This window comes from Lithobates pipiens, unplaced genomic scaffold (genome assembly GCF_037356315.1).
Source record: "Lithobates pipiens isolate NorthernLeopardFrog02 unplaced genomic scaffold, aLitPip1_a1.2 Scaffold_23, whole genome shotgun sequence".
In the NCBI taxonomy this organism is placed as follows: Eukaryota; Metazoa; Chordata; class Amphibia; order Anura; family Ranidae; genus Lithobates; species Lithobates pipiens.
This window is the reverse complement of record NW_027507785.1, coordinates 41,807,297-41,833,326: the sequence shown is the minus strand read 5'-3', so window position 1 is coordinate 41,833,326 and position 26,030 is coordinate 41,807,297. Positions and strand designations below refer to the sequence as shown.

At 45.4% G+C, this 26,030-nt stretch overlaps 1 protein-coding gene across 4 annotated transcripts in view; it reads left to right on the top strand.

Moving 5' to 3' along the window:
* Positions 1 to 26,030, top strand: part of FCHSD2 (FCH and double SH3 domains 2) — a 342,693-nt gene that overhangs the window by 55,188 nt on the left and 261,475 nt on the right. For all 4 annotated transcript variants that reach the window (XM_077451465.1, XM_077451462.1, XM_077451463.1 and 1 more), the window contains exon 3: positions 16,777 to 16,822. In XM_077451465.1, the coding sequence (XP_077307591.1) occupies positions 16,777 to 16,822 (46 nt within the window). The remainder of the gene's footprint in view (positions 1 to 16,776; positions 16,823 to 26,030) is intronic.

Here is a 26,030-nt window from a genome sequence, read left to right as displayed (position 1 = left end):
GGTGGTATTTGATCACCTCCTGCGGTTTTTATTTTTTGCGATTTTATATACAAACAAAAATCGACAATTTAAAAAAAAAAAAAACCTTCTGCTATAATTCATATCCAAAAAAAAAAAATATATATATATATATATATATATATAAAAACAAATTTGTTCATCAGTTTTTGGTAAAAAAAAAAAAAATTGCAATAGGCGTATATTGATTTGTTTACACAAAAAGTCATCTATAAACTATGGGATAAATTTCGAGATTTTTTTTTGTATTGTTTTTACTGGTAATGACGATCTGCGATTTTTAATTTTTTTTCTTCCCAGGACTGCGACATTGTGGCAGACTAATCTGACCCCAAATTTCACTTTTTGGGTACCAGTGACATTATTGCATTGATCAGTGCCATAAAAATGCACTAATCAATGTAAACACCCCCTTGTGACAGTAATAGGCATGTGAGAGGTGCTCTTCATGGAGAGATCGGGGGTCTATAAGATCCTAAACCCCTCCACGTTTTTGAATACTTTATTTTTTAAAACTGGCACCTTTAAGATGCCAGTAATCCGGGAAGTGATGCCAGGACATCGCTTCTGGATTATCTAGATCCGAGACCTCAACGAAGCATCGCTTTTTTCGGGTCTTCGGCCAGCCGGCAATCGCGCTGGCTGGTTGCGCGGACCTCCCGGTGGAAGGCGGGGGGGGGAGGGGGGTTCGTCCGCTCCAACTGCTTGTAATAACAGCTGAGCGCTTGCTGAGCTGCATCGATTGTTATTATAATAAAGCCGACCGTCCGCTCTAAAGAACGGTACTGGGGTGATGTAGCTGCATGCATCCACCCCGGTAAAACCCCTTGAAGCAATATCGGTAATATTGGTCAGTTTTTTTGACCGAAACTTCGAAAAAAGTAAATATCATCCGCACCGATAATCGGTCAATCCCTATTTCCCTATTTAGAACCCCTTTAAGGGAATCTCTTGGGGGGGGCCCATGTCACCAGAACTACTGTCCACCATTGAAAGATTTCTCCTCTATTATTTTTCTGGGGACCACCCAAAATGTGGGATTTTCTTTTACAGATAAATTATCATGGTAAGGACAAATAGAGAGGGTGAATCTCCTTAATGGAGGTACAGACGGCAATAAAAACCTGACAGCGGTTTAATCCCACTCCACTCTATCCAAAAACTAAAAGAAAAGTATCGCCTTTAGTTATACTTTAATAGCACAGCAAACTGATCAAGTAGACACACAATAAACAGGGCTCAATGTGCGGTTATCCACTTCCCGAATGACGGCTACAGCACAGGCGACCAATTCTGGGAGGGCGTCATATGATATCCTCCGGACACAGCTGATTACAGATCAGGATAAAGGGCCAAACACAGTGGCCCTTAAACACATGATCAGCTGTCTCCAATCATAGCTGATTACGATGTAAACACAAGCCGGGTATGGGCATTCCTTTCCTCACTCTGACAGGGAGAGGAGAGACGGTAACCAGCTTTTGTGAAAGGGATGCATCTACACTGATAATCAGGGCAGCCCCAACAGTGCCCATCAGTGCCACATATCGGGGAAGGAGAAAAATTACCTGTTTGCGAAATTTTATAGCAAACTATGAGAAACGTTTTTTGTTTTTTTCAAAATTTTTATTTAGCAAAAAATAAACCCAGTGTTAATTAACCACTTGCTACTGGGCACTTAAATCCCCTTCCTGCCCAGGCCAATTTTCAGCTTTCAGCACTGTCGTACTTTGAATGACAGTTGTACGGTCATGCTACACTGTACCCATGTCAAAATTTTTATCATTTTTTTTTTCACAAAAATAGAGCTTTCTTTTGGTGGTACCTAATCACTACTGGGCTTTTTATTTTTTACTAAACAAACAAAAACAGACAGAAAAAAACAAAACAAAAAACAAACAAAAACAAACCGTTTTCATAGTTTGTTATAACATTTTGCAAACCGGTAATTTTTTTTTCTCCTTCATTGATGTGCTCTGATATGCTGCACTGATGGGCGTTGATATGCTGCACTGATGGGCGTTGATATGCTGCACTGATGGGCGTTGATATGCTGCACTGATGGGCACTGATATGCTGCACTGATGGGCGCTGATATGCTGCACTGATGGGCGCTGATATGCTGCACTGATGGGCGCTGATATGCTGCACTGATGGGCGTTGATATGCTGCACTGATGGGGGTTGATATGCTGCACTGATGGGCGCTGATATGCTGCACTGGTAGGTGGCATTGATGGGCAGTTATAGACTGCACTAAAGGACACTGATAGGTGACACTGATGGGCAGCACTGATAGGGGGCATAGATGAGGCAGCACTGATAGGTGGCACAGATGATGAGGCACTGATGGACACTCATTGACAGCACTAATGGGCACTGTTAGGTGGCACTGATGAGCACTCCTTAGCAGTGCTGATAGCTGGTACTGGTGGGCACTGCTTAGCAGTAGTGGGTCTGGAGTGTGCGGGACCCATGTCCCCATGTTCCGCTGTGTACATCACGTGATCAGCTGTCATTGGCCCAGGATTGGCCCCTTACTTCGATCTGTGATCAGCCAAGTCTCATGGTCCTGTGCATGATCACATGCACGGGAGGACAAACATGGATGCAGTCCCGGCAATTTGGGCTCACAATGTAGCCGTATTTTGGCAAGAGGTTAAATACCACCAAAAGAAAGCTCTATTTGTGTGTAAAAAAAAATAAAAAAAGATAAATATGTTATATGGTTACAGTGTAGCATGACCGTGCAATTGTCAGCTGAGAATTGGCCTGGGCAGGAAGGGGGTAAAAGTGCCCAGTAGGCAGGTGGTTAAAAAACATGCGAGACACAGTGCTCAAAAAGGTGCATGAAGTACTTTGTTGCATGTATGGCAATCCATGGAAGGGAATGGTCTGCTCTATGCGTGAAGAGTGACAGAAAAAAAAAGATCATAATTAGGTTGCCTGACGACGTGCGTCATAGTGTGAATGGGGCCTAACATTGTAAATAAACGCTTGTGATAACACTGTACAGTATCAAACTGATGATTATTCATTTTATTTAAAATGTGATATAAAGACAAGTTCATCCGCAGATCTTTCATCCCAGCAGCTATTCCATGATCTTCTTAGATAAACGGATGTTCAAAACCTCCCGTTTCTTAAAACCGCTATCTCCCGTCTGTCAACGCCCTTTATGTTTTGCAGCAGTCCTACATCATTCGTATTATTCTTTTCTTCATTGTACGCCTTCCACTTTGTGTAATAATCCGTGCCGCCGCCCTGCTCATAACCTTTATCTCGTGTAAAATGAGATAATTGCAGCTTGCCTTAATGGTTTTCTGCTCGGAAATACAGCGGCGCGATCAGCAGATGTGTTTGGCCTGCAGGAGACATCTGGCAGGCGGCCTAATCGTCTGCAGGATTTTACCGTCTTATTTGTACAGTAATCTGGGACTTGGTTCAGTCGGAGCACGGCTGGTGTATCTCAGCCCTCTCTTATAGCTGCTTGTGGGTTGGGTGAAATGTAGGGTCAGGCAGCAGAATGGGGTCATGGGACGTGTACACCTTGCCGGCTGAATTATAAACATGCACTTGTCATTTTGGCAGTAGCTACTTTGAGGCAAACTGCATGAGACCTTCTAAACATAGGCTGGTCACTTGATTCCCTCATCAGCAATCAGTGTTAATGGGGGAATCCCTCCCACAAAGCCATTGTGTTCTGCCAGTAGGGGGGGGGGGGGGGCGATTGGGAGAAGCCACAACTGCCAGAAGAACACAGTGATTATTGCTAGCTGCTATAACAGCCTCTAGTAATAATTGTATGTAAAATCCGATCGATCAACATGGGTACATTCAGCCTGTCCATACATGGTTCGAATCTCAGCCAGTTCAGCAGCAATTTGATTCGTCTATGGCCGGCCTTCTCATTCCTTGTAGAAGCCGTACTTGCCCCTAAGATCTTTATTTCACATAGGTCATGTTTTAATTTAATTTAATTTTTTATCATTTAAAGTTTTTATTGAGACACCAGGCTTACAGTAGTCAATGAAAGAATGTCAGTAATGGTACAGTTGGTTGCATGAAATATACCCGGTCGGTTGTAAGCGAGAGCTGTACACGTAATGTTTGTACGGAGGTAGGGGATTCTGTAGGATGGGGGGGGGGGGGGGCTCCATGGGATCAAACTTGTATGATCCTGAGGGACGTTGATAGAGGTCTCGCTCAGCCTGTCCACCCCTAATGGGAACATGCTGTGGACAGGAAGGGTCTCCTCCTCCGTCCCAATCAAGCTCATTTCCAAAGCGTGAGTTTGACCTCCGTGGTATGGGTATATTGGTTACAAGAGGTTCCATACCATGTATTGTTAGCAAAAGGTCAGAACATCCATAAGTTGCCATCTTTGATCGGCCTCTATTGGAAGTTCGCCCCAGTTCCAACCGTAGTATAGGTGATCGAGGGGCCTTGCGCTTGATGACTCATTGGGGTTAACAGTAGTTTTGAGGGATTTTTTATTTTTTTTATTCAGCTTTCTTTACAACTAAGCTCCCATTTGCACCAAGATCGAAATTACATTATTCCATTGCTGATTTCAAGTGGACCATGGATGAAAATGCAAGGCTTGCTTATGTCTATGAAGTCTATGAAAGTTCCCGGTCATGGTATAGCTAGTAGTAGTTGGTTACATTCAACTTTTCTGTGATACTGAAAAGGTTTCGTAGCTTATCCAAGCCATTTCTTCAGTTCCAATGAGCATCAGGAAGATACCCCAGCGGTATATCCACAAAGGTAGTGCCAACACATTGATTCAGTCACCGTGGACCATGTCGAGTCAGATGTGGAATGTCCAAAAACAGCAAATGAAAAGTGAAGGTTGTGGAAACTATGTACTAGTTACATAATCCCATCCTTGGTGTCAGGAAGTCTGCATGGTGCTAAACATTTGATTTAGGCTCGGTTCACACAGTACGCGGCACGACTTGCAGCGCCGCGACCTCAGCGGCGACTTGCAAAACGACTTCTGTATAGAAGTCAATGCAAGTCGCCCGAAGTCGCCGCAAAAGTAGTACAGGAACCTTTTTTCTAAGTTGGAGCGACTCGAGTCGCTCCTATTAGAACGGTTCCGTAGTACAGAACGGGGCGCTACTTGTCAGGCGGCGAAGTCGCCTGGACAAGTCGCCCCTGTGTGAACCGAGCCTTACATGGCTAAAGGTGCGAATTGTTATCAAAACGCAGGGGTAAAGATGGTAAATGGCATAATACGTGGAGACAGATGGTGTTGAAGGACCCACTTCTCTTCAGGGACGGTTGTTCCATTTGAGGTTGATGGTCTCTTTCTCATCTCTTGTAAACCAGTTGTCTTCTCTGTCCAGAATGTGCTCCTCATTGTCCCACTGCCCTCAAAAGAATGTCCCATTTCCTTAAAATGTAGGAAAACTGCTGAGCCCTGGCCTGTAGAACCTCTTGACCACAGGAGAACAAATTCTATGTCAAGACTCACGTTAATGTTATTTTGTCATATGACAATGATTAGCAACTCGGGAAACCATGTTTCCATGGGTGCATGTACTGTACACCCGCAGGCATCTGCTTGATTGCATATGAAAAGAAGGAAAGGAAAAAGTTCTTAACTGCAGTAGGTGATTGGGACCTGGAGGGTTCAAGGAGTTAATGCAGACTCCCCAAAGCTCTAAGTATTTGCATATGCATGCTTTACTGTTTAGTAACTCACCGTCCTGGAACAGTCATGTAGCTGAGTAGGGATGAGCTCAGGCACGTTGGGATCCTAGTCTGAACCCAGATGAGCCATTCCATTAGGAAGCTGTCACTCTTCAGGGGAAGGGTAATTGGTTGAGGCATTGCCCACCCTGCAGGTGGCACATGTACAAGGGGCATGTATAAAAGCAGCTGCGGGACAAGGAATGCCCCTGCCAATTACCGTTGGCTCTGTTCAGTGACAGTTTCCTGGTGGGATAGCTTAGGGGAGTGCAGACTAGGATTCAAAAACACCTGATCCCATCCCTACTAATAAGGTATCAGGATGCCTGATATGCTCAAGTACAGGGCCGCTGATAAGGCAGTACATCTGTCCCCCCTGTCCTGGGCCCCATCAGTTCAAAAGTGGGGCCTGGACAGCTGCCAAGCAGGAGGGCCAATTGTACCGCCTTATTGCTGACACTGATGCTCTTGTGCCTCCCACTGCAGTGCTGCCAGCTTCTCCTCGTTCTCACTCTGGCTGCACTGCAGGGGGATCTGTTCCAGTGTCTGAGCTCCCCATGTGCCCCCTGCAGCGCCGGCGGCTTACCTCCTTTCCTACCAACTGGGGGATTGTTTCTGGCTAAGTGTAAAAATGTAAAAAATAATTAAAAAATTAAGGACTTCATATGAGCAGCCGGCATGCTCACCACCTGCTTTAACCCTGCACTAGCATGCCACAACCAGGCGGGAGAGAGGGTTGTCAGGTAGGTTGTATGGGGCCCTGTAATTATTGCAGGCCAGTAAAATTTAACTACTTGCTACCCATGCTATAGCCGAAAGACAGCTGCAGCACGTGCCTTAATTGCTGAGAGGGTGTCCATGGATGTCCTCCCGAACAAGCGCTGTCTGTGCGACCCTGCGGGTCGCTTTGTGATCACCGAGCCTCGACTGATCACAGATCTGAGTAAGAGGGCGATCCCGATGTAGTGTCATATTTTGCTCCCCATCGTAGAATGCTCCGGAAGTGACGTTGTGGCCAGACATTTCTCACTGCGCATGTGCGATGCGTTCCAAACACTTGCAGCAATGCAGTTCAGTGAAACCATCGGATAATGTCATGGAAGTGACCTTAAAGTGGTTCTGCACCTAAAAAAAATAATATTAAAAGCCAGCAGCTAGTAATATTGCAGCTGCTGACTTTTAATAAAATCACATTTACCTGTCCCAGGGTCCAGCGATGTCGGCAGGAGATGACGAGCGATTGCTCGTCTCGCTGCTGCCCCCGCCGCCATCCTCTTGTCAGGGAATCAGGAAGTGAAGTATCGCGGCTTCACTGCCCGGTTCCCTACTGCGCGTGTAGCTCTGCGCGTCTCTTCTGGTCCACCGCTGTGTCCTGGGAACTGTGTGTTTCCCAGAACACAATGGGGGGGGGGGGCGTGGTGTCTGCGGGGGTCTGCGGCGGTCTGCCCGGAAGTGGGTGCAGATACCTGGATTATCCAGGTAACTGCACCCCCCTCCCCCCTGAAAGGTGCCGATTGTGGCACCGGAGGGGGGGAGGGATCAGATTAGCGGAACTTCCCCTTTAGGGTGAAGAACCGCTTTAAACTTTAGATGGAGCGGAGAGCGGTGGAGAGAGAACGGGTAACCGTGGCTCGGGGAGGGGATTACCTCCCCTATGTGGATTCGAGGAGGGAATTATGACGGTTTCAGTGATCTGCATTGCCGCAAATCCTTTGGAATGCATGCTGCAAGTGTTTGGTACGCATCGCGCATGCGCAGTGCTAAATTTCTGGCTGCAATGGGACTTCCGGAGCATTCTACGATGGGGGGAGCAAAATATGACATTACACCGGCCCCTTACCACCTGATCAGCTGTCAGCCAATGAGAGCTGATCACGTGATGTAAACAGAAGCTCGGTAATCAATATTTTCTTTCCCTCACGCTGTCAGTGTAAGGGGGGAAAAAAAGCCGATCATTGGTTTCTGTCAGAGGGACATTGGTCCCTCACAAAGAAAGCCACAGCTGCATTTTCTGTGCCCACCAGTGTCAGCTGCCAGTGCCCACTGTGCCACCTATCAATGCCCACTAGTGCCACACATCAGTGCTGCCTATCAGTGTCACCTACCAGTGCCCATCAGTGCCACTCATTAGTGATCATCAGTACCGCCTATCAGCACAGCTTATCAGTGCCCATCAGCACAGCCTCATCAGCGCACATCGGTGAAGGAGAAAAATTACCCGTTTTCAAAATTTAATAACAAACTATGAAAGAGTTTTGTTTTTTGTTTTCAAAATTTTTGGTCCTTTTTTTGTTTTATTTAGAAAAAAAAAAAAAAACACAGCAGCAACTAAATGCCACCAAAATAAAGCTCTAACTGTGTGAAAAAAATGCTAAAAAATTATTTTGGGTAAATTGTAGCATGACCGCGCAATTGTCATTCAAAGAGCGACAGCGCTGAAAGCTGAAAATTGGTGTGGGCAGGTAGGGGGTTTAAGTGCCCGGTAAGCAAGTGGTTAAGGTAGTAAAGCCAGGGGTAGGTTGATGGCTCAGTGGCATGTAGTCTGCTTTGAAATCTGCTATGGTTCTGTATGGATGATGGATTGGTTTTTTCTTTGTTTTTGTGTGAGGAAATATCTCTTTTCCACAGGAATTTCCTGCATGTTATGGTGCCGGGTGACCCCGCAGGTGTGTGCGGCGCTGTCATGTAACAGGGTCTCTGTTTTGCTGTAGCGGCATCTCATATTCTATAGGAAGTGTTGGGTTCCATGACAGATTAGTGTGTGCAGGGCGTGTTGGGACACATCCGTGTGCCGTTGTTTAAGCCAAGCTGTTGTTGAGGGGTGGCCTGCGCTGGATTTCGTTACCTGACTAAATAACAGAGAAACAGAATAATGCCCCTCCTGATAAATCCCACCATCCGCATAATGAGCACGTTCATTATTGTCCTCACTTCTTTAATACTTCCCTTGTTGAACTTCCCGCTGTGCCACATATGAGTTCTTGTACTTTCTCGCTGGCTGCTGCAGTCCTGGCAAGCTTCGCTTTTAATATCCTGCCTATTTCCTCAAGGAATGACCAAAATTCAGAAAATTCACTCTGCTGGAGATTTGGAGAGGCAGAGCCTGAAATTTGCCTGCTGAGTGGATAGTCGCGGTCCTCCCAGCATGTAGAGAACTAGGATATGTGTCCTTTGGACCCCCTTACAAGCTCAGTGGAGTACAGGCTCCTCATCCCTAACCCACTGACCGGAGTTCTATGGCTAATCAAATAGTGAGGAAAGCAAATAGAATTCTGGGGGGCATCAAGAGAGGAATGACTGGTGGGAGATAGAAGGTCATAATTCTGCATTTAGGCCACATTTGTGTCCAGTTCTGAAGACCTCGCTTACAAAAGGTTTTTGGAAGATCGAGGGAGAGAAACAAAAGGTACAAGGTCTGAACTATTAAAACTTCTGGAGACAGTGGAGGAGCTTTAAATGTAAAGATCTGAGGTACAAAGGCAAAGAAGGTGCTCTTTAAAGGTACTCCTGAAAAGCAGATTGTAACTGATTCTCCGGCTTATTGCCAAACATTGCTGTAATGAAGAGAACTCTGCCGAAAGAGTCTTGTAAAGTCTTGTTTTTTTTCTATTGAAATAACAAACATGTTATACTTACCTGCTATGTGCAGTGGTTTTGCACAGGGTAGCCCGGATTCTCCTCTTATCGGGTCCCTGGCTGGCACTCCTGACTCCTCACTCCTCGGGTCCCTGGCTGACGCACCTGGCTCCTCCCTCCTCAAGTCCCTGGCTGATGTGCCTGGCTCCTCCCTCCTCGGGGTCCCTGGCTGACGCTCCCGACTCCTCCCTCCTCGGGGTCCCTGGCTGACGCTCCCGACTCCTCCCTCCTCGGGGTCCCTGGCTGACGCTCCCGGCTCCTCCCTCCTCGGGGTCCCTGGCTGACGCTCCCGGCTCCTCCCTCCTCGGGGTCCCTGGCTGACGCTCCCGGCTCCTCCCTCCTCGGGGTCCCTGGCTGACGCTCCCGGCTCCTCCCTCCTCGGGGTCCCTGGCTGACGCTCCCGGCTCCTCCCTCCTCGGGGTCCCTGGCTGACGCTCCCGGCTCCTCCCTCCTCGGGGTCCCTGGCTGACGCTCCCGGCTCCTCCCTCCTCGGGGTCCCTGGCTGACGCTCCCGGCTCCTCCCTCCTCGGGGTCCCTGGCTGACGCTCCCGGCTCCTCCCTCCTCGGGGTCCCTGGCTGACGCTCCCGGCTCCTCCCTCCTCGGGGTCCCTGGCTGACGCTCCCGGCTCCTCCCTCCTCGGGGTCCCTGGCTGACGCTCCCGGCTCCTCCCTCCTCGGGGTCCCTGGCTGACGCTCCCGGCTCCTCCCTCCTCGGGGGTCCCTGGCTGACGCTCCCGGCTCCTCCCTCCTCGGGGGACCCTGGCTCACGCTCCCGGCTCCTCCCTCCTCGGGGTCCCTGGCTCACGCTCCCGGCTCCTCCCTCCTCGGGGTCCCTGGCTGACGCTCCAGGCTCCTCCCTCCTCGGGGTCCCTGGCTGACGCTCCCGGCTCCTCCCTCCTCGGGGTCCCTGGCTGACGCTCCCGGCTCCTCCCTCCTGTTGAGTACTTCCACAGCAAGCAGCTTGCTATGGGGGCACCCGAGCCGAGTCACAGCTCTGTGTATCCATTCAGACATGGAGCCGCGCCTAGGTCCGCCCCTTCTCTCCTTTGATTGGCTAACTGAGTTTGACAGCAGCGGGAGCCAATGGCCCCGCAGCTATGTATCAGCCAATTAGGAAGGAGAGTCCTGGACTGCCAAGGCACTCGTGGATCGAGAGGGGGCTCCGTAAAGTATTAGGGAAGAGATTCTGCACACAGAAGGCTTTTTATCTTAATGTATAGAATGCAATAAGATAAAAAAAAGAAAAAACCTTCTGCCTTTATGACCCCCTTTAAGAAACTGCCCAGGAGTGTTGGGTTCCTTGCCCGCCGTGGTGCTCAATTGTTCCCTTTTCCAATGCCTTTGTCTTGACGTGACTAAAGGTCATAGAAGAAACAAAAGGCTACTTTCATTCTGGGGGCGGTGACGGCGTTAATGGTAAAGCGGCACTCGTTTTAGTGACGCTTTACTGTGGTTATAGCGGCTCTTTGGCACCGCTCTGTGGGCGGTAGCGGGGTGCTTTATACCCCCAAGAAGGGGTTAAAAAGGGGTTAAAAGCACCTGTGATGCGGCACTTCAGAAGTGCTTCTCCGATGCTTCAGAAGCAGTGCCCATTCATTCCAATGGGCAGGGGCGGTGTGGGAGCGTTGTATACACAGCTCCCACACCGCCCCAAAGATGCTGCTTGCGGGACCTTTTTTCCCCACTCGGGCTTTCATACTGGGGTGACTCGAGGGGCCTCAGTGAAAAGGGGTCAAAGAGCGGAGCAAGGGACCCTTTTCTGAAGGGTCTTAAAGCACAACTAAATCAATATTAGCTATTTTTAATCTTTATGGACTACAGGAGTGCATAGTCCATTGAGAAATACAAGCTGTCTGCTGTGGTGGCCGATGGAACTGGTAGTTTTATTATGCTTGCACATCTGCGCCAATTTTAAATGCGAGAATGGATGTGGGGTAGATGAACCTTCCCCTGCTGTCACAGGTTGAGGGGGGATATTTACATTTGTAGAGGCTGGTGACTTCCTTGGCGCATGCGCACTGCTCTCTCTCTCAATGGACGGTGTAGTGTAGTGTGCCAGCCATTGAGGGCGCTGTGCACAACTGTGATTCTCATGCGAATGTGCAGGAGTGATCCCATCGTGGGCCAGCCATTCTGGATGTCTGGAGCCCGCAAACCCGGTAGGAAGACTGGGTGAAGATTGACGCACCGACATCGGTGACAGCGTGCCACTGGAGGCACATTGTGACTTAAATCGCCCAGGGGCCCAATTTTGTTTAAAATTGGCGTTTACCACCACTTTAAGGGTGACATAACCTCAAACTAGCAGATGAAAAGTTCAAAAATAATTTTGGGAAGTTTAATCTTAAAGAAAGAATAGCAAATGCTTGTAAAAGACTTCCATCAGAGGTAGTATAGGAGTTTTCATTTACTTGGGTTAACCACTTAAGGACTGAGCCTCTTTCTGAAATTTGTTGTTTACAAGTTTAAAACATTTTTTTTGCTTGAAAATTACTTAGAACCCCCAAACATTATACATTTCTAACACCCTAGAGAATAAAATGGTGGTTATTGCAATACTTTCTGTCACTGTATTTGCTTAGCGGTCTTATAAGTGTTTTTTTTTTTTTTTTTTGGAAAAAAATATATTTTTTTTAATTAAAAAATAAGACAACAGTGAAGTTAGCCCAATTTTTTTTTATATTGTCATTAACATGTCATGCTTAAAAATTGCGCCCGCTCGTGGAAAGGGCGACAAACTTTTACCCTTAAAAATCTCCATAGGCGACGTTTAAAAAATTCTACAGGTTGCATGTTTTAAGTTACAGGGGAGGTCTAGGGCTAGAATTATTGCTCTCGCTCTACCGATCACGGTGATACCTCACATGTGTGGTTTGAACACCATTTTAATATGCGGGCACTACTCACATATGCATTCGCTTCTGCATGCGAGCTCGTCGGGACGGGGTGCGTTTAAAATTTTAAATTTTTTTTCTTATTTATTTTACATTTTATTTTATTTTTTTGACACTGTTTATAAAAAATAATAATTTCACTTTTATTCCTATTACATCCTTGTAATTGAAAAAAAGCATGACAGGACCTCTTAAATATCAGATCTGGGGTCAAAAAGACCTCAGATCTCATATTTACACTAAAAATGCAGTAACTAAAATGCAATAAAAAAAAAAATAAATGTCATAAAAAAAAAAAATGTCCCTTTTAAGAGCTGTGGGCGAAAGTGACGTTTTGACATCGCTTCCACCATGCATTGTTATGGAGATGGGTGGGGCCATCTTCCCTTCACTCGTCTCCATACCCAGCAAGGGTAAAGATCCGATCGCCTCCACCGCTGATGATGGCCCCAGTAAACGGCGGAGAGGGGACCCTCTCCCGCTGACAATAAAAGTGATCTTGCGGCGAATCCACCGCAGAGACCACTTTTATCTTAAATCGGACCGCTCGCTGAAGAGGAGAATACCGGTGGGCAGTGCGGAAATGGTTAAACACAGTAAAAAAATAAAAAAATTGATGGACTACTTGGTCTTCTGCCATCAATTTACTCTGTTCTTGCAATACAAAGGGGATCCCTAGTTTATTTAGAAGTGGAGCCCACAGGGGATTGTAGGGCAGTGTCAACAGTCATTTTGAGATGTCTAGGCCATGAAAGGAAATACTATATTTCATAGAGCAATACTGCTGGACCTGCAATACTGTACCACTTTGTGCAGTAAAGTTTAGACTTCTATTGCTGCATGCTGACTTCAGGGCAGTGGTCCACTAGATCGGGGTCTCCAAACTTTATGAAAAAAGGGTTCGTTTACTGTCCTTCAGACCTTGAGGGGGCCGGACTTTGGCCAGTGAAGTAGACATTCCCGTGGTGTCAATAAATGTAAACCCCATCATTGGTGTCAGTGGAAGGAATAGTATCCCAACATTGGGGAAGAATAGTGCCCCATCATTGGTGTCAATGTAAGGAATACTACCCCACCTTTTGGGGAAGAATAGTGCCCCATCATTGGGGAAGAATAGTGCCCCATCATTGGGGAAGAATAGTGCCCAATCATTGGTGTCAGTGGTAGGAATGATTGCCCTTTTGTTGGGGTCAGTAACAGGAATCTTGTCCCAGTGTTGGTGTAGAAGGACTAGTTCCTTGTATCAGTGGAAGAAATGTTGTCCCAAGGGCCTGATAAAGGGCAAGCAGTGGTCCGTATGCGACCCCTGGGCTGCTCTTTGGAGATCACTGCACTAGATAATGAGGCCAGGACCAGGGTGACTGTTATGGAGCTTGTGGCTTTTTATAAAAAAAGCAATAGAAGCTCCAACGTATCTTTTCCTTTCAAATCATTTTAAAGGGTTAGTCCACCCACAGCTGGAATTTTAGTATTTAGTAGATGTTGTGCCCACTATAGACAGTATTGTTTCTGTTGGATCAATGTTGTTATATTGAAAATGGTACAGAAGGAATGGAAACTCTCCAGGTTAGGTGGGAGCACCATAATCTCCAAGGTGGAAGGGGACGGTCTGAAACGATGGAGTGCAGATCTGGTGATTGAAGCTCTCATTGGTAGAAACCAGCAGGTGACTGAGCTCACAATACTTTCACTTATAGCTGAAATATCGCTAGAACTGGCCCTTGGTGATTGGCCAGGCCCCTGCTACTTAAAGATGGAGAGGAAGTCCTTCGCTTTGTGTAGGACCCAAATCGCTGCGCATGGTTTCAAAAAAAATGTCCAACCATAAACTTCAGACCTCTTATTAGTTAAAACAACATGCAAAATGTACTATGTATTGAATTTTTAATTATGGTGTGTCCCTCTATTGTGCTCCCATATTGGATGCTGAGTCAATAAGTGCAGTAAAAAATAGTTTTGATACCTTTTAACTAAATATATTTATACACATATGATCTGTCCAGATGATATAATTGTAAGATGAGTTCTTTGTCTGAATCAGACCTTATTATGTTTTATTTTATTGAATTGCAATTGCTATGCCTATTTTGTAATTTTTGCAACGTTTGTTAGAGACGTTTAAGTTGGTCAGGCCCTACAGCTGGTGAAGCATTCATTAAGCATGGTGGTATTGCATGAAGCTTCTATTTCTTGCTCAGTCTGACACTACTTAAAGCAGTGATTCTCATCCAGGGTTCCGTGGAACCCTAGTGCTGCGTACACACGACCAGACTTTTCGACTGACTAGGTCCGACTTTTTTTCCCGACGGACTTTCGGCAGAGGTCCGACTGACTTTCTGAACGAACGGACTTGGCCACACAGGACCAGACTAAGTCAGTTCGAAAGTCCATTAGTTTCAAATGTGATGACATAAACAGGACTAAACAAGGAAGTTCAATAACCAGTACCCATTAAGCCCCATACACACTATCAGTTTTTCTGATGAGTTTTTCCTTCAGGTTTACCAAAACCATGTAGTAGAAGGGCCTGCCTGATTGCATTCACATTGAAACTTCTAAGGTTTGATCTCGTATATGGTTCTGGTAAATCTGAAGGAAGAACTCAGCAGAAAAACGGATAGTGTGTATGGGGCTTTAGCTGCCCTTGCGTTGTCTGTCGGACTAGCACACAGACGAACAGTTTTCCCAATTTTTTGTCCATCGGATAGATTTGAACCCTGTTTTATTTCTAGGTCCATCTGACTTTTGGTGAAAAAAGTCCGCTGGAGCCCACACGCTATCAAATTGTCCAATGGATTCCTGTCCGCTGGACCAAGTCTGCCGGAAAGTCCGATCCTGTGTACGCAGCATAGGGTTCCTCCAGAGGTTGCTAGGGGTTCCTTCAGCATATAGCAATTTCTGCCTCTCAAATAAGTTCCCACTCATGCCATTGATCTTTTTAGCGATCTGTAAGGAGGTAATTCTTCCCAATGACCACAAGTGTAAGGACCATTCTTCCCACTGACCATCACATTAATGTATCATGAGTTGTAGATTTCAGATTTTTAGAAGGGGTTCCCCGAGACCGGAGAACTATTTCAAGGGTTCCTCTGTGTTAACAAAGGCTGACTTATGCCTCGATTCCACTGAGTGGAACGGTTCGGGTCGGTACAGTTTGGAAGTGTTAGAATGGTCTGGCCTATTCAGGTGAGTGTTTCCACTGCAAGTCAGACCACCAGGGGCCATACAGGGTTTACAAAAAATGCATTTGACGTGAGCATTGATGTTTTTTTCTGTGCGCCAATCGGTGGAATGTATTGTGTGATGCCAGTAGCTTTGCCCTAACAGTATCGTACCATTTTCTATTGCCCCAAATCTGAAGCAGGACCCTGAATGTAGCAGAATGGCTCGGTTGTATGGGCCGCTTTCATAATGGAAACACTCAAAATAGCGTACCGTACCGAACCAAACCGATCCGCTCAGTGGAAATGAGGCATTAAAGTATAAGTTCCCTTTAAAAAATTGCACATACGATCAGCAGACCACTGGTGCCATGCAAGTCTCCTGCAGATCTGTCAGTATATCTGTGTGCCCGTACATCCCATATGGGCAAGTAGATACACTGACTATAAGAATCGATGAACTACCGGGGCGCTTTATAGTGCCCTGGTAGTTCATTAGGAAATACAATCAACAGCTGCAAAGAGCTCTGTTTATGAATGACGTGGCCATGTGGATGGAGCCTTGCAAGGCTGCGCTGATTTCAGAAGGGACAGCTGGTATGGGGAACCTCTCACTGTACTGCTGTCACAAGGAGGGGGGATCGGGCAGTGACTGCAGCAAGACAATTGGAATGTATAACGTGTTCCCAAAGGTGATCCTTTAAAAGGTAGTTGTGCTTACACAAGAGATCTAGGGCTAATTCTGGTTTCACATGGGCGATTCAATCAGGTCTGCCTGCCAGTATTTCAGGTGGACCTATTCAGACCAGCCATTGTTCTCTATGGAGCGGCAGATGTCCACGAACACCCACCGGCATCTGATCCAATCCTGTCCACCAAATACAGACGGATGTGGGATCCATTCTCTATCCATTTTTATCCGACCATCCCATAGAGCACTTCGGGGCTGGCTATGCCGAGCGGACACGGACCTGTCATCCGCCTGCTCAGCGAGGATCATTGGAGAGATCCCCTGCTGAGCAGGTGATTGTGCGTTCCTGAGTCTGCCCCGTTTTTTTTTTTTTTTTTTTTTGTTCTTACATTACTTGAATGGGTGCACTGGAACCCAGCCATTGAGTAGGCACTATATAGCCATATAGGCTGAAAGGTGGAGCTCATCTCTTCTTTAAAAATGCTATTCTTGGTTGAACCAAATGGCGTGTGAATGAAAGCATTGGTTCTATGTGCTCCTGGGGTGGGTGGAACTTCAGTGAACTCTTTATTCACTTTTACTTACTGTACAGGGCATGGACAGAGGGAAATGTAAAATTTAGTTTTAGTAGGAGTTTTAATGTAAACTTGCTAAGTGTTCTCTTCTGTTTTCCGTAGGACTTTCAGTCAGAAGAAGGCTGCAGTGGAAAGAGAATATGCTCAGGTAAGCTCAGATACCTTGTACTAACCAGGTCCAAACAGGTTCCATGTTTTGCATTGCTGATTACCATTTGGAGTGTTGAGGTTGCTTGCACCCTAATGTAAGCTCAGTGACCAGTTAGTTGGGTACAACCTGTACAAGGCTGCACTTGGCTTTAACTTCAACCCTGGCCTCAATCAGATCACATGTGGACTTTACTGGTTTCCAAAGATGGTGAATACAGATATGATATTATTGCTAAAGTTCTGGAATTCTGCGGTCACTGCATTTTGGATGGTCCAACGTTATTTGCAAGTGCTTCATCGTTCTGGGATTTACCATTGAAGCGGATTGTTATACTCTGGAGAAAAACCAAGTTCATGGTTCAGGAATGTAGGACCGTTTGGAAACAGAGGCTCTTGGCTTGGCACACTGTCCTGGTTGGATATGTCTTTTTTTTTTTTTTTTTTTTTGAAGGTGCTTGGATACGGGACAGCTTAACAAAGACTTGATTTTTGGAGAAATTTGGTCACCAGCAACATATTGGATTTTTATTTTTTGCTTGGAAGAGCTCACACATTCATTGTTCTACGGGATAGCAGGATGGATCCATGGAGTACCATTCAAACAAAGCACGGACCCATCAAACATCATAACGTGGTGGATGTTGCATAAAAGTTTATACTTGTCCTTATCTAGCCTTTGGTTCAACCAACTTGCTGTTTTACTTTTGTTCACAATGAGATCAAGGTACATGCTGCTGAGTTCACTTCCAGGAATGCCTCTTACAATGGTTGTATTGTTGCACTTTTATTATCTCTTTTAACTGATATTCTCATATTGACCTGGGAGGAGCGGTGTTTTTATGAAGCAATGGCCATGGCTAGCCTGACAAAACCCATGACGAAAACCTTGTACCCTATTTTCCTCACAGTCTGGATTTCAGAATGTCTTTTTGCACTTTTTGAATGGAATGACCCAGCCCAGTTCTGATCAAATATCTATGTTCACACCTGACATGGTGTACCTAATTAACTGGCCATTGGAATATTTTGTGTGCTTCTGAAACATTATCAAGGAAATGTAAGATGAAGTCACCATGTAACTCAATTTAAGTTCAGTGTATGTATACCTTTTTCCTTGACTGACAAATGATTATTTGGTATATTCTCATTTATATTATTATTTTTCGGAGCAGGGATGTCTAGCTCCATTTCATTGTGGGCTACATCAGCAGTATGGTTGCCCTGAAAGAGCTGATTGTATCTGGGATGTACAGAGTGCAGGGTTCAGCATTGGGGTGGGTACAGAGTGCGGGGTTTAACATTGTGGTGCATGCAGAGTGCAAGGTTTAGCATCGTGGTAGGTACAGTGTGTGAGGTTTAGCATTGTGGTGGGTACAGAGTGTGAGGTTTAGCATCTTGGTAGGTACAGAGTGTGAGGTTTAGCATCGTGGTGGGGTACAGAGTGTGAGGTTTAGCATCGTGGTGGGGTACAGAGTGTGAGGTTTAGCATTGTGGTGGGTACAGAGTGCGAGGTTTAGCATCGTGGTGGGTACAGAGTGTGAGGTTTAGCATCGTGGTGGGTACAGAGTGTGAGGTTTAGCATCGTGGTGGGGTACAGAGTGTGAGGTTTAGCATCGTGGTGGGGTACAGAGTGTGAGGTTTAGCATCGTGTTGGGTACAGAGTGCGAGGTTTAGCATCGTGGTGGGTACAGAGTGCGAGGTTTAGCATCGTGGTGGGTACAGAGTACGAGGTTTAGCATCGTGGTGGGTACAGAGTGTGAGGTTTAGCATCGTGGTGGGGTACAGAGTGTGAGGTTTAGCATCGTGTTGGGTACAGAGTGCGAGGTTTAGCATCGTGGTGGGTACAGAGTGCGAGGTTTAGCATCGTGGTGGGTACAGAGTACGAGGTTTAGCATCGTGGTGGGTACAGAGTGTGAGGTTTAGCATCGTGGTGGGCACAGAGTGTGAGGTTTAGCATCGTGGTGGGTACAGAGTGTGAGGTTTAGCATCGTGGTGGGGTACAGAGTGTGAGGTTTAGCATCGTGTTGGGTACAGAGTGCGAGGTTTAGCATCGTGGTGGGTACAGAGTGCGAGGTTTAGCATCGTGGTGGGTACAGAGTACGAGGTTTAGCATCGTGTTGGGTACAGAGTGTGAGGTTTAGCATCGTGGTGGGGTACAGAGTGTGAGGTTTAGCATCGTGTTGGGTACAGAGTGCGAGGTTTAGCATCGTGGTGGGTACAGAGTGCGAGGTTTAGCATCGTGGTGGGTACAGAGTACGAGGTTTAGCATCGTGGTGGGTACAGAGTGTGAGGTTTAGCATCGTGGTGGGTACAGAGTGTGAGGTTTAGCATCGTGGTGGGTACAGAGTGTGAGGTTTAGCATCGTGGTGGGTACAGAGTGCGAGGTTTAGCATCGTGATGGGTACAGAGTGCGAGGTTTAGCATCGTGGTGGGTACAGAGTGTGGGGTTTAGCATCGTGGTGGGTACAGAGTGTGAGGTTTAGCATCGTGGTGGGAACAGAGTGTGAGGTTTAACATTGTGGTGCATACAGAGTGCAAGGTTTAGCATCGTGGTGGGAATAGAGTGTGAGGTTTAGCATCGTGGTGGGTACAGAGTGTGAGGTTTAGCACCGTGGTGGGTACACAGTGTGGGGTTTAGCATTGCGGTGCGTACAGAGTGCGGGTCTATTCACAGTATGCAACCTCCCCACAAGAAAAAGATTCCTCGTACCTTTCTCTCCTACCTTACACGGCTCTAGTACCTCCCTTTTGTAGGTGGCTCTGCCTCGTGGGGAGATCATTCTGTCCCTGCTGTGAGTGCATGCAGGGATCTGTTAGTTCAGGAAGCCACTGAGAGCAATGTTTTCCCTTTGTAAACATAAGTTTACAAGTGACAGTGGAGTGCATAAGCTGAGAGTGAAAGCTGGAGGTGGCGGAATGGAGCTCTGCCATATTCCTGCTGCAAAACTGGGTGTTATGACCACATGATTGGTTGGCATATGTGGCTTAGAGGATGACCTAATTTTCCTATTTTTGCATCTTCCTTACCTGCATTTTATTTTATTTGTTTTCGCTATAGCTTTTCATTTCTTCTCATTTCCTTTTGTTGTAGCTTTCCCTGCTTTTTACCTTCATTAATTGTTCTTTCTATTTGCACTCTATGGCTAAAATGTTGTGGACACCTGACAGTCAGCATCTCAATTCATCACAAAGGTGTTCAGTAGGGTTGAGGTCGGGGCTCGGTGTAGGACAGTCAAGTTCCTCCACACCAAATCATCAGACCATGTCTTTATGGAGCTGGTTTTGTGAAAGGGGGCATAGTCATGCTGGAACAGAAAAAGGACCTTCTACCAAACTGTTACCAGAAGGTTGGAAGCCCACAATTGTCTAAGGGCTTCTCAACTCCGGTTCCTCCAGAGGCTGCTAGAGGTTCCCTATGAGCAATTTCTGCCCCTCCGATAAATTCTCACTGACGCATTTGAACTTTTTAGCTATCTGTAAGGGGGGGGATTTTCCCAATGACCACAGGTATAAGGAGCATTCTTCTCACTGACCATCACACTAATGTATCATGAATTGTAGATAAAGTCATTTTTATCAGAGGGTTCCCTGAGACCGGAAACTTATTTTAAGGGTTGCTCTGCGTGAAAAATTTGGAGAAGCTGGTCTAAAATGTCTTTGTATAAAGTAGTATTGAGGCTTCATGCATATGCATACTATCCGCTGAAAAAAAAAAATTCAGAATAACACTGCCTGAAAAACGCTCATAGCGTTTTTGTGTCGGCTGTTATTGTTTATGAGCGTCGGCTTTTATTGGCGTTTCCGATAATGTGACTTTTCCCCTTTTTTTCTGTGCAGTTCCTCCTAAAAAAAAAAAAAAAAAAAAAGCTTCAAAGAAAGCTGAAGCTTCAAAAAAATGCTTCTAGACTAAAAAAGAAGGATAACACTATGCTTCTAGAGTCAGAAAAAAATGCTCAAAAGGAGCTGCTAGAAGCATTTTTTAAAATCTGCTGTACACGGAGCTGGACAGAACTTCACAGAAAACACCAGAAGTCATTCATTTGGGGAAGCTGTACACATGTTTGGCCTTCTTGTAAAGATATGTTGCTGCGGGTCCACAATTGTTTCGCCATATAATGTACGTTCTCTTTTTGCTTGTTCTCAATTTTTCTTTCTTTTTGCTCTTCAACCTCAGATTCTAAAATTAAAGTTTTTGTCTACTTTTTTTTTTTTTTTTTCCTTTTTAATTGGGCTTTCTTTTCTCTTCATCCATTTGCTTTTCTTTTATGGTTTTCTGTACTTATCTTACGATTTTACCCTTTTTGTCTCCTTTTCTTGCTCTTCCTATTAATGATTGTCTTCCCCATTTTGCTCTGACCCTTTCTGTCTTTTGTTGTCCCTTATCCCTCACTTTCCTTTTGTGTCTTTCTGTTGTCATTTTTTTCCCCCGTTTCTGTTGTCTATTTTATGGTATGTTTTTTTTTTTATTTATTTTTTTTACCTTTTTAAATTCTTTTTCAATTTTTATTTTTGACCTTTGTTTTTTTTTTTGTTTTTTTACACTTTTCATAACTTACCATTTTTTCTTTTTCTTTCTTTCTTTTTTTTTCTTTTTTTCCTCTTCACCCATATAAAGTCCTGAGAAAGTTATTGAGTGTGAGCCCGGAGTCCTGTGTGTGTCTGGGCCTCTCTGTATTCGGGCCCTTGTCTCCGTGCCACGTTAAGCAGCAGCTGTTTGTTTGAGCCCCGGCCGCATTCATCAGCGTTGGCTGGCGTTCCTCGCCTGCTCCACGAGCCTTTTATAAAGGGGAGCCTTGTTGATCTACACTGCAGGGGGACAGTGCTTCCTGGATGCTGCAATGAATACCTATGAGCGCTGTGAGATTGGCTCTTTGTTCGGCATCTGAGTGGCGATTGTGCCGCTCCGCTGATTGCTTCATGAGAAAGTGTCGGCGTCGCAGGCCAGGAAATAAGGAAATAAACGCCAGCTTCACGTGCCAGTCTTGGCTGTTTAGAAAAGGCCATTGCATCTGGGCCTCTTTACAAAGATTTTACTTTTACTGTGCAGTCTCAGTGCTGATGTGGGATTGAGTTTGAGTTGGTTGTTGGTGAATGTGTTGGCCAGGGTGGATAAAAAGCAATGATTTTAAAAAAATCTGATTTTTTTTTTTTTCATTTAAATCAGATTTTTTTATTATTTAAATCAATTTTTTTTAATTTTTATTTATCTTAATAAAATGCTTTTGGAGTAAAAATGTTTATCTAAAGATAGTTTTCTATTTAAGATACGTTTAATAATTTTGTTTATTCAGCATGCAATGGAGCTTAGTTATGTAGCATGAGGCTGTATATTCTACATTATTTACATTTATGGTAAACTCATTCAATGAATCCCAGCTCTGTAAGCTGAGATAACATGCACTGCATTGATGCATTCACACAATTTCACAGTAACCATGAGATAAAACAAAGTTCAGGAATATTCCTTTATCCCATCGTTTTGCAAAACTATGTACACTACAAACTGTATGACTGAAATCGGTTCTGATATCGCTGTTTTACTAACCTGACAGCTTATTATTCTAAATAGGAAACCTTCATTTTTTTTTGCAAATATTAAAGATTCTAACTACCAGCGAGAATAAGTCCTTACATTTGCAGAGCACCTGTCATTTCAGATCCATCGTGGCAGCACTGTTAGCGGAGCATCCGCTCACTTGCTGCCACCATGTCCCTCACCTTTTTGTGTCACTGCCGCATCACCAGCCATCCCATTAACTACTCAAGGACCACCCACTGCCTATATACTACCTGTACATTTTTTCGTACACAAGTCATTGTGGGCACCTGCTGCACAGCGGGGGAGCCGATGCGCGGGCCCGGCGGCCACAATGTCTGCCGGCCACCTGCGATCGCTCCTCAGAGAGGCAGAACGGGGATCTGCCAGTGTAAGCAAAGCAGATCCCCATTCTGACAGGAGAGTTCAGTGAGATGGTCTGTTCCTAGTGATCAGGAACAGCAATCTCTCTGTGCTCCTAGTCAGTCCCCTCCCCCCACAGTTAGAAACACCTCCTTAGGAAACACTTAACCCCTTGATCACCCCCCTTTCCCGCCAGTGTCATTTATACAGTGATCCGTGGCTATGTTTAGCTCTGATCTCTGTAATGTCAATGGTCCCAAAAAAGTGTCAAAAGTGTCCACTGCAATGTCGCAGTCCCAATCGCTGATCACCACTATTACTAGTAAAAAAATAAAATCAAAATGCCATAAATCTTTCTCCTAATTTTTAGACACTATACTAATTGCGCAAACCAATCAATATACGGTACGCTCAATGCGATTTATTTTATTTATTTTTTGTCACAAATATGTAGAATACATATTGACCTAAACTGATGAAGACATTTTTTTTATTTTTTTTTGGATATTTATGTAGCGGCCGGCCGTAACCCTTGCAGGGCTGCCTTGACTTATTGGGCTTACCAGTTACCTTCTCTTGACCTGCTCTTCCACATCTAGGGGTTCTCAGGGTTGATACCCAACAACTTGAACGCTGACACAGATGAAGTCCTCTTTAAAAGGTTTTATTTTGCAGTTATGAATGAAATATTTGTATAGCGCACAATGCGAACTGAATCGCCTCTAGTAATAACTTTCAACAACACAGTCTCTTAGGGAACAGAGGGCACGAGTGAAGAATTCGGGCACCTTGAACTGCAAGTCTAGCAAAGTCTCTATTTCCACCCAGAGAGTAGCCACTCGCAGCTGGGTACATCAAGGCTGAACAGTTCTCTAGCCAGAGATCATGGCAGTCAGCACGCTGACTCAAAACTTGAACAGTCCTATGAACATGTACAAGTTGCAACTAAGGGTGAACAGGAACCTTTTCCTCCGTACCTGGAATGTTTCCCGTCTCCTCAATGGTACTGGAAAAGCGTGAATTCGTCAATGTCCTTCCCAACTCAGTAACCAGGCACTTCCCAGGATGCCACTTGTCGGCCCTCCCCTAAAGAGTCCTCCCCCGATCACTTCCACGAGCTGTGGTGCCTCTCTAAACTGAGAGCACACCCGGACACCTTGAATCCTCCCTCAGTTACTGCGCCTCGGACCAGCCGGGTCTGAGACTCGGGAACAGACGGATCCCTACCCCAGACCAGGCGGGTCTATCAGGGGCCGTTGACAGGAACATGTTGCGGGATGTTGAACACCCCGTGACCGGGACCCCTTACATGGCTACCCCGGTCCTAGAACCAGAACAGACCACACAGGCCTCACGAACACCTCTTCCCGAACCACGTGACCCACACATCTTAAGTACCCCTTCCCAGAATCCTCAGCGGGCCCCGGCACTCCCACTGATTGGCACCAAGAAGGCCGATACCTAAACATCCAACCAGGCCTGACTCTGGCCTGTCATGTGCACCTCACTGCTCACATGACCAGGCAGAACTTCCAACACAGCCCGGCCAGACTGGTGTTGAGGCCTAACCTACAGAATCGCCCTCAGAACCCCTACTGTTCTGAGGCAAAAACTAAATTTACATGCGCATGACATTTTGTCCAAAATGTCATCCGCTACATTTATTATAGCAAAAAGTAAAAAATATTGTGTTTTTTATTTTATTTTTTAAATTGTCAGTCTTTTTTTGGTTATAGCGAAAAAAATAAAAAACTCAAATACCACCAAATGAAAGCTCTATTTGTGGGGAAAAAAGAACATCAATTTTGTTTGGGTATAACGTCACACGACCGCAAAATTCTCAGTTAAATCGACACAGTATGCTGTATTGCAAAAAATGGCCTGGTCATTTCCTTTCCGGTCCTTGAGTGGTTAACCACTTCAGGGACCGAGCCTCTTTTTGAGATGCGTTGTTTACAAGTTAAAAACTTTTTTTTGCCAGAAAATTACTTAGAACTTTTTTCTAACACTCTAGAGAATAAAACAACAAAGGGAAGACACACACCAATATAGGTTAGAGAGTGCTGCTCCCCCAAGAATGGGATTTTTAGGCAGCAGAATTGTAGATCGAGTCGACAATCTATAAGTAATCCAAAGTTATTTTATTGATAAAAAGATTTAACATGGTAGTTAAAAAGAATGAGCTCCAGCAGGACAACACTAATGTAAAAAAATATGGATATACAGTACAGACTGAGATTTCATACAATCAAGTACACAAAGTTGTCCGAAGTATGAAAAATAACACTAACACGTTTCAACCCACACTATTGGGGTCTTCTTCAGAGGGGCAGTCCAATGATGTATATCCAATGTAAGAAGTAGAGAGAATTGTAGTCCTATATGGAGATCTCTTTAAAAGAGACCCTCTTCCTTCCCGTGGGGGGGAGTCCCCAAGCGCCTCTCAGCTGTCACAGTCGAGGAGGGGCATCAATCCAGAGAAACGGACTCACGAAAGGTCACACTGAATATAAGCCCTCACGGCACGGCGTAAAACGCCAAAAGGTGGGGTACAGGCAGATTGCACCTAATTTCTTGAAGCCTATATTAAGGTATAATATCCCCAAGGAGCAGGATGACATACCCAAAGGTATAGCCCTTAGGTTGTTTATACCAGAGGGTGATACTCCAAGGAGCAACGTCCAACAAGGGGAGATCACCCAATCGTATGTAAACTGAGTGTTCGTTTCGGTCCTCCTTCTATCACTCTACAGCAGCCTTTCTCAGCCTTTTCAACATGGAGGGACCCTTCAAATAGTTCTCCGGTCTCGGGGAATCCCTGCTAAAAATGAGAGATCTACAACTCATGATACATTAGTGTGATGGTCAGTGGGAAGAATGGTCCTTACACTTGTGGTCATTAGGAAGAATTACCTCCTTACAGATAGCTAAAAAGATCAATGGTGTCAGTGGGAACTTATCTGAGAGACAGAAATTGCCCAATGCTGAAGGAACCCCTAGCAACCTTTGGAGGAACCCTGGTTGAGAATCGCTGCTCTAGAGAATAAAATAGCGGTCGTTGCAATACTTTGTCACACCGTATTTGCGCAGCGGTCTTACAAGCGCACTTGTTTTGGAAAAAATACACTTTTTTGAATTAAGACAACAGTAAAGTTAGCCCAAATTTTTTATTTTTTTTGTATTCTGAAAGATAATGTTACAAAATTCAAAATTTCACCCGCTTGTGGAAAGGCGACAAACTTTTACCCTTAAAAATCTCCATGACGTTTAAAAAATTCTACAGGTTGCATTTTGAGTTGGAGGAGGT